Source organism: Myodes glareolus, chromosome 1 (genome assembly GCF_982192425.1).
Source record: "Myodes glareolus chromosome 1, mMyoGla1.1, whole genome shotgun sequence".
In the NCBI taxonomy this organism is placed as follows: Eukaryota; Metazoa; Chordata; class Mammalia; order Rodentia; family Cricetidae; genus Myodes; species Myodes glareolus.
Genome location: NC_142026.1, coordinates 72,612,451 through 72,620,656, shown reverse-complemented (window position 1 = coordinate 72,620,656; position 8,206 = coordinate 72,612,451). Strand labels below are relative to the sequence as shown.

Genomic DNA, 8,206 nt, shown 5'->3' with positions numbered 1-8,206 from the left:
GGGGCTGGGAGAAGCGAGGATTGGGAGGTGCGGGGAGAGGAAGCCACACAGTAGCATAGAGGGGTGGGGAGAGAAGCGAGATGCTGTTAAAGAATGGATCCAGGATCCTCCAGCCCAACACATCGTTCCTTTCCCTACCCCACCCCACTCTCACACCATGACCTCCAAGGATCTGTGGGATTCAGGCCTCACCTTCCTCCTCCTCCACCGCCTCCTCATCTGGAAGGAGTGGGAACACACAAAGAAGATATTAGATCCGGGATAAGGAGCATCGAGTGTGTACCAGAGACTCATGGGGTAGCCCCAGCCCTCCCTTCTCAGACCCAGGAGATCCGGTCCCAGCCTCCATCAGGTCTGGGGTCTAAACCCAAGTCCTGGGTAAGAGGAGAGTGGGTTAACAAGATGGCATTCGTGTCCCAGCTGCAAGAGCAACAGGGACCATTCCCACCTGTTGTCAGGGGTTTCCTGGGAGCAGCTTCAGAATATCCCACCCACTCCATACGCCAACGCCAACGTGGCGCTGGACTGCCACACTTCCCCCTCAAGGAGCCGACTTCTTCCTGTTTCCTCCACTGCCTAGAGCCCTCTCCCCACTTACCTTCTGCCTGCTCCCTAGAAACATGGACAAGGAGGGAAGGGGAGAGAGGGGGCAGTTAGACATCCTGGAATGATCTCTCCTCATCAAGCCCCCAACCCCGCCAGAGGCCATCACTCACTCCTCGTAGTCTTGTTCTTCCGTGTCTGACATTCTGGAGTGACCTGCAGAACAGAGGAAAGAGGCTGAGTAGGGTGGGGTACCCAAGGGAAGAGGACTGGTGCCTAGACTCCTGGGTCTGAGGGAGGTGTGATGGGGTCTGGACCTCTGGGTCAGAGCAGGGAAGGCTAGCATCCAGCATCCCAACTCATGGAAGCCGGGCCCCAGTCCTACACCGAGCCTGCCTGCCCTGCCCCCTCACCCAGCTGTCTTCTTTTGTCCTGTGACAGGTTCATGGGAACCTGATCCCTGAAGGGATTAGGAGATATTGGAAAAGGGACAGGGTTTGAAGACAATAGCTGCCCCACCCCTAGTGCTATTTTGGGGGAATGTCACAGACAGAGAAACAGAGGACATTTCCCAATAAGGAACTGGAGAAGTGGGGTTTCCCCCTCCACTGCCCCTCTCCTACCACAGCCCCTTGCTCGCCTAGCATTCCTCCCGAGTCTATTTTCCTTTCGCCTACATTCCGCTTCGGGATGTATGTGTGTATCCATCAAAAGCAACTTCAGCCTGATCTTCTAAAGACTGCAACTCCCTCCCCTAAATTCTGTTCCTCTGGGCCTGAAAGTCCCCACATTGAGATCTTCAAAGGTTAGTGCCCACAGATTCTGAGATCCAAGTCCTGTGCCCTTGTTATGTGAGACCAAGAAATCTTAGTATCTCTAGATTATCAGGTGCCCAGTTCATACTAGCACATGTGTGGGCCCTTACATTCCAAGACCCACAAGACCGGGGGGGAGGTTTGGAGAGTGGTGTTGAGACAGGGTCTCAAATAGCACAAGCTAGCCTTGAACTCACTATGTAGCCAAGGATGCCCTTGAATTCCTGATTCTTCTGCCTCCCCGAGTGCCAGATCACAGCCTGCACCTGTCTGAACCCCAGATATAAGACCTCAGAGTACAAGATCGTCAAATAAAACCTGACACCCAAACTCAGAAGTCCCATCTGCAGCACCCTGGACTACAATGTCACCTTTCCAAATAGTCTGTTTCTTTCTTTGTTTTCCAAGACAGGGCCTCACTCTGTTTCTCGGGCTGGCCCCAAACTAAAAATCCTCCTGCTTCAATCTCTCGAGTATTGGGACTTCCGGCCTGTACCAGAGACCTCAGGCCCAGGTCCTTCCCCAGTTCCTCATACCTCAAGACTTCCCAAACCTTCATACAGGAGCCATCTGCCCTTCAAGCACAGATTCTGTGGTTCCTCCAGCCTCTGAGACCTCCACATTTCTTTTTGAGATAATATTACTGTGTAACCCTGAACTCTCTTTGTAAACCAGCCTAGATTTGAGCTCACAGAGATCCACATGTCTCTGCCTTCCAAATGCTTCCTCCACCATGTTAAGAAGAGCACCCCCCAGAATCCATAACCCACAAATCTACCCCTCCACCCCTGCCATTCCAAGTCCTCCCGAAGGCTCAGGCTTAGCTGGGTAGCTGCTGCCTACATTCAAAACACTAAAGTAGCAGAATGATTGCTGGGAACTCAAGGCCAGCAGAATGAGACTGTCTCAAAGCAGGGGGAGGAGGGGAAGAGGAGGAAAAGGAGGAGGAGAAAGGGGAGATTCTGACCTCACTTTCACACCTGGTTCCCACTCTTATCCTGTCCACCCCCAAAGACGTCTGTGTGAAGAACTGAGAGCCCAGTTACCTAAGGCTGGGTCCACTGATGCTGCAGAGGAGATCTGATGCTTCTGAGGACAGTGACGCACCCCCTGGGTTTATAGCTGGATGCTCGGCCCCGCCCCGGGTAGGAGGAGGGGGCTCGGATTCCTCTGTCCAAACACCATCCCTCATGCTCAGAGCCTGCCCTGCCCTCTCTGGCTCCAGTTTTGGGGTCCAACCCCTGCCATCTGCTTCAAGATTCCTGTTGGATTCAGTCAACAATGTCCTAGATTCTGGGCTGGGTCAGGCACCCCACAAGCTCTCTTAGGACACCCAACAATATTCTGGGCTTTGGAGTCCCCAAGAATGGAAACAGTATAGGAAAAAAAGGGATTAATGGCAAAAGGGGAGGGGAGGGTCTAAGCAAAGCTTTCTGCTTTTTTTCCTCTACTTGGCTTTTCTCAAACTTCTCCTCTAGCTTGTCTGTGGCTTGCATTTGCATGTTCTCTCTCTCTCTCTCTCTCTCTCTCTCTCTCTCTCTCTCTCTCTCTCTCTCTGTGTGTGTGTGTGTGTGTGTGTGTGTTTCCGTGTTTCTGTTCCTCCATCTCTCCCCTCTCTGTCTCAGCCCAACTGTCTCCCGTCCCCACCCCCACTCCTTTGTCTGCCACCGGAATTCCACCACGGTGACAACAGGCTGCTAAAGCTGGGAAGCAGGTGTGGGGAGGAGGGAGGATGGGGTGTCAGGCTCGAGAGCCCTCACCCTCCCAGCCCCTGCTCTTTCCATCTGACACAGATCTTTTTTAGTATCCTCCAGCCCCCCCTTCTCAGCCAAGCCATGACCTTGAACTCTAGGGAATCCATTGCCTAGTTTCCGTGTTCCATCATGCCTCAAACTGCATCTTTGGGTTTGTTTCTGTGGGTGTTCGGGGCTCTCTCTTCCCTTCTTGGGTTTGGGCTCTCTTTTCTTTCTCGCTCTCTCTCTCCTGTCTGAACTGTTGTGAAATTCTGCATTTTTTGTTTTGTTTCCGGGGCAGGGGAGTGAGGAAAGATTTGAGGTTTCATGTGGCCCATGCTAGCCTCAAGCTCATTTATGTAGCTAAGGGTAGCTGGAACTCCTGATCCTTCAGCCCTGTACCTCGGCAGTGCTGGGGTTAACACAGTTTCTCCATGTTTTTGTCCTTATGTGTTCCTGGGGTGTCTGTAGGTAGTTGTTTTGCCTTTCATTTTCTTCCTTTCTTCTTCTTCTTCTTGTTTGTTTGTTTGTTTGTTTTTTGTTTGGTTTGGTTTGGTTTGGTTTAGTTTGGTTTGGTTTTTGAGACAGGGTTTCTCTGTAGCTTTGGAGCCTGTACAGGAACTCGCTCTGTAGACCAGGCTGGCCTCAAACTTACAGAGATCTGTCTGCCTCTGCTTCCCAAGTGCTGGGATTAAAGGCCTGCGCCACCACTGCCCAGTTGACCTCTGCCTTTCTGTGTCTGGGCCACATGTCTTTTTCCATCCTTCTGAGTGTCTCTTTTTGTGTTTCTGCTCCTCTCTCTCTCTCTCTCTCTCTCTCTCTCTCTCTCTCTCTCATGCTCTCTCTTTCTCTCTCTCTCTCTCTCTCTCTCTCTCGTTTCCTGTTTCTGTGGAGCTTTTCATGAGTTTGTTAGTTAGTTTGGTTGGTTGGTTCTGATTTTTTGAGACAGGGTCTACCATCTATCTCTGAATAGAATCCATTATGTGAACCAGGCTTGCCTCTGCCTCCCACATGCTGGGATTAAAGGTGTGCACCACCATACCTGGCTTTGTTTTCTATGTCTGTCTCTCACAGGGTCTCCATCATCTCTCTGCCTCACTGTGAGTGTATCCATGTTTCTATTGTTCTTTTCTTGGCACTTTAAAAAATGATTAAAAAATTTTATACATATGGATAGTTTGTTTGCATGAACAAAAGTCAAAAGAGGGATAAGATCCCTTGGAACTAGAATTGCTGATAATTTTGAGTTGTTATGTGGGTGTTGGAAATCAAACCTGTGCCCTCTGGGAAACCAGTCAGTGCTCATCATCCAGAGTCACCTCTGGGCCCACTGCCACATCTTTCTTTGGATTTAGCATGTTCTGTGCCCCTGCAGAGGAGACTGCCCCATGTTAGAAACCCATATTCGAAACTTGCCTGTGACCACACCCCCATATGGCTTTGGGGGACACCAACCCTTATTATCCCTATCTTTTCTCATGTCTAAACTCCAGGGTAGCAGGCACACACAGTCACTTCCAGTTTAGAGAGGTTTATTCCTCAGGGACATCGTCGGCGCAAAGGGTGGGAGCCCATGGACTCAGCCCTCAAACTTTTTCTTGCGGCCCTCCATTCCACTTAGCGCGTCGATGTTCTTGCGCCAGTCTCCCACCTCCCGGTTTTCCTGGAGGTGAAAGTTCAGAGGTTACGAACTCTTTCTGGTATCTATCCCCTAAATACCCTCTATCTCCCCTCTAGCTTACTAGACCACTCTACGCTGAGCTGAATACCTGTCCAAGAATCTGATTCTAGACAATCTGACCAACTTCCATAAATTTCCAGTCTCCTCCCTGCACCTCCAGTCTCCCTGTGCACCTCAGTCTCCCCCTCCCCGGGCACCTCCAGTCTCTCCTGCACCTCCAGTCTCCCCCTCTCCGTGAACCCCAGTCTCCCCCTCCAGTGCTCCCCAGTCTCCCCCTCCTCATGCACCCCAGTCTTCCCCTCCCCATGCACCCCAGTCTTCCCCTCCCCATGCACCCCAGTCTCCCCCTCCCCGTGCACCTCCAAGCTCTCTGTCTGGACTTTACCGTGGTTGTGGCTCCTCAGACCCTCTCAAGCATCTGCCTTCCTCACCCTCATTCACACTCACCTTCTCAATGTCCTCCTTCTTCACCTGCTTGAGGTGGGCCCTCAGGTCCAAGGACTCCTTGGCCCGGGTCCCTAGCAGAGCCTGCATCATGGCATCTGCAGAGATCCTTACTCTTCGCAGGGTGGGCCGCTTAAACTTGCCACGCAGGTCATAGATCTTCTGGGTCAGATCTGCGATCTGGGGGCGACCACATGGGGCCCACGTGGAGATTCCCCTTACCTCTGCTTTCTTCCCTATTCTTCCAATCTGACTTTCCCCTTTATCCCTATCTTGCCATCAGTATCTGAGCTCCCGCCTTTCTTCCAGCTCTGGTTCCAGGTTAAAGCCTCCAACCATGCTGGGTGGTGATCCCAGCACTCTGGAGGCAGAGGCAGGCCAATCTCTTTGACTTCAAGGCCAGACTGATCTACAGAGCGAGTTCCAGGACACGCCCCAAAGCTACAGAGAAACTCTGTCTCAAAAAAAAAAAAAAAAACAAAAAAACAAAAAAAAAAAAAACCCAAAAACAAAACAAAACAAAAAACAAAAAAAGAAAAAGAAAATGCCTCCAACTGCACGCATGTTCTTTCGGGTGTTCCCCGGCCCCATCAAAGCTTCTAACAGCCCAGCCCAGCAATGTGCAGATCATGACTTCCTGATAGGGTCTTAATTCATTTACTATTCAATTGTCCAGTCACACTGCCTTGTGCCGTCTCTCTGCTGAAAAACTTCCTTTCTCACGGTGTAGGCACACTGCTAACTGCTTTCTGCTCCGAGTTCCCTCAAGCCCAAACAGCCATAGCCTGAAGCCTGAAGCCACAGACCTGGGGATGACAGTCTACTGTGTGGGTGCCCAGACTTTCCCAAGATTCCCACCTCGGTGATGTTCTTGGTGACTTTTGCTTCCACATCGTATCTCTCCTCATCCACTTTGTCCACCCGAGCATGGAGCTGCCGGCATAAGTCCTGATGAAAAAAATACATGTGTGTTGAGAGAGAGGCTGGAGAGTGGGTTCCCTGGTCTGAGGGAGGAAGCCTGGGCTCTGGATCCCTGGGTCTGAGGGAGGAGAATTGGGCGCTAGGTTCCTGAGTTTGAGAGAGAAGTACTGAGATATGGACTCCTGAGCCTGAGGAAGGTGGAACTGGAAGGAAACGACATTGGAGTGTACTCCAGGGAACTTCAAGTAATATGGCTAGGAACCAAGAATCCTGAGACTTGGCAGGGGACGGCTGGAGAAATACACTGGGTTTTGGATGTTGTAGCGCTGTCTGTATTGCTTGGCTTAAGGTCCCAAACGAAACGGGAAACCGTGATTGTGCTCCTGATACCCAAGGGTTGCCAGACCGGAAACATGGAACCTCTGGCCCCAGGTTCGGCAGGAATCCCTGCTTTCTGAGCTGCTACCTGAAGCTCTTCAAAGCCCAGCCCATCCAACTCCAAAGGCTGGCACCGAGTGCTCAGAACGCGCCCTTTCTCTCCACGTCGCTCCTCTGCCTCGCGCTCTATCTCCTGCTTCGCAATCTGCAGCATCAGAGTCTGCAGAACGGTTGAAAAAGACAACAGTGTTCCCAAAAGCACAGCAACAACAACAAAAAAATTCCCTCCATCTTCCAGAGAGACAGAACTTCCAAGTTAGTATCTTTTACACAAAAACTGTCTCGTTTCTGCGCACACATGTGTGAGGGAGGGAGGGGGCACAATGACACACTTCCAAATGAAACCACACCCAGAAAAGCCCCGCCCATCAAGGCCCTGCCCTTCTGAGCATGTCGTCACCTTCAGCTGAAGTTTCCTCGAGGCGGAGATCTTAGACTTTTTCTGCCAGGATGACATGGAGAAAGGTCAGCGAGAGGTCCCAAAGTGGACACTGGGCGGGGCTGCAAGGCCCCATCTTTCACTCGAGTGCAGGTACATTTGGGCCACCTATTCTTCAACTAGAACGCTGAGTCCACCGGAAGCTTGGGCTCTGACTAGAGCTACACACTGCCCATCTATCCACCGCTCCCCACCCCATCGCCTATGCCTTGCTGTGGGCAGCGAAGTTCCACCCCCAGGCAGCTGTCACCAAGCCCAACCTACACCTTTCAAAAATTATGCCCCACCAATCGAGCTCCATCCATCACCAGAGCCCTGCCACCCCTGTCAAGGCCTTGGTGCCTCCCCTTCCTGAGCCCAGCGGTGGCCCCACCCTCTAGGACCCCGGCCCACCTTGGCGTGTGGCTCCGTGGCATAGGCTCGGTAGTTGGTAGAGGAGCGGCGTCGGACAGGGGCTGGTGCTGGCTGAGGCTCCCCAGCCTGGAGGTGGAGCAGACTACAGTCAGTGCCTAAACCTCCCACCCTGTCCTTCCCGGGACCCTCACCTACAGCTGCAGGCTCCACCCGCCCATCGAGTCCCAGTCCCTTGCAGCGCCCACTCTGGGCCGAGGGTTCCCTGCTCCACTTCTTAGTTCACAGCGCTCACCGCATCGCTCCTGAAGGGAGAGAAACCGCGAAGAGGCAATAAATGACCGGGCTGCCCCTGACCAAGAGGTCGGGGTTACTAACTTCCACTCCCTTGGACCCTGGGGGGTCTGATTCTCAAATGTTTACTTATTTCCACCCAGATATCCAATCACCCTTACATTCTACCATCTCAGGCCAAATATCTAACCAAGCTGAACCTCGAAGGGCCTGATTACTCTTCTCTCCGTTCCTTGGGGATCCAGTCCAAGGTTACCAAGATTCACTTACTCGTCCGCCATGCTGATCCCTCAAGAGAGAGAAAGGGATCAGAGAGAGCTTCCTGGAGGGTCCTGGAGGGGTGTCCCCAGTGACCTTGGAGGTCTCGAGAGGGTTGGTTGGGTCCCCTCTGGGCTGCTCTAGCCTCACTGAGGACACTGAGATAAGGGGCGAGGACAGAGACTAAATATACTGCAGTCTCCACCCCTGCCCAGGACAGGAGATAACAGGGTGTGAGGGGAGGAGTGTGCAAAGCCCCAGCTAGATGACCAAGGTGCCCAAGGTCCAC

General features: G+C 52.4%; 1 protein-coding gene across 1 annotated transcript; it reads right to left on the bottom strand.

The window, feature by feature from the left end:
* Positions 1 to 4,606: 4,606 nt before the first annotated feature.
* Positions 4,607 to 8,088, bottom strand: Tnni3 (troponin I3, cardiac type). The gene is made up of 8 exons (XM_087909629.1): positions 7,930 to 8,088; positions 7,661 to 7,670; positions 7,408 to 7,494; positions 6,976 to 7,017; positions 6,604 to 6,735; positions 6,075 to 6,164; positions 5,220 to 5,396; positions 4,607 to 4,754 (listed from the first exon to the last, which is right to left on the bottom strand). Exons 1-8 carry the CDS (start codon positions 7,938 to 7,940, stop codon positions 4,671 to 4,673), a joined length of 633 nt encoding a protein of 210 aa, XP_087765755.1. The 5' UTR covers positions 7,941 to 8,088; the 3' UTR covers positions 4,607 to 4,670.
* Between the last annotated feature and the right edge of the window lie 118 nt (positions 8,089 to 8,206).

Excerpts from the sequence above, each read along its gene's own strand:
- Tnni3 (XM_087909629.1), bottom strand. Across the intron at positions 7,018-7,407 it reads CCACGGAGCCACACGCCAAG|AAAAAGTCTAAGATCTCCGC; the intron begins GTGGGCCGGGGT and ends TCATCCTGGCAG. Across the intron at positions 6,165-6,603 it reads TGGGCTTTGAAGAGCTTCAG|GACTTATGCCGGCAGCTCCA; the intron begins GTAGCAGCTCAG and ends TTTTTTCATCAG.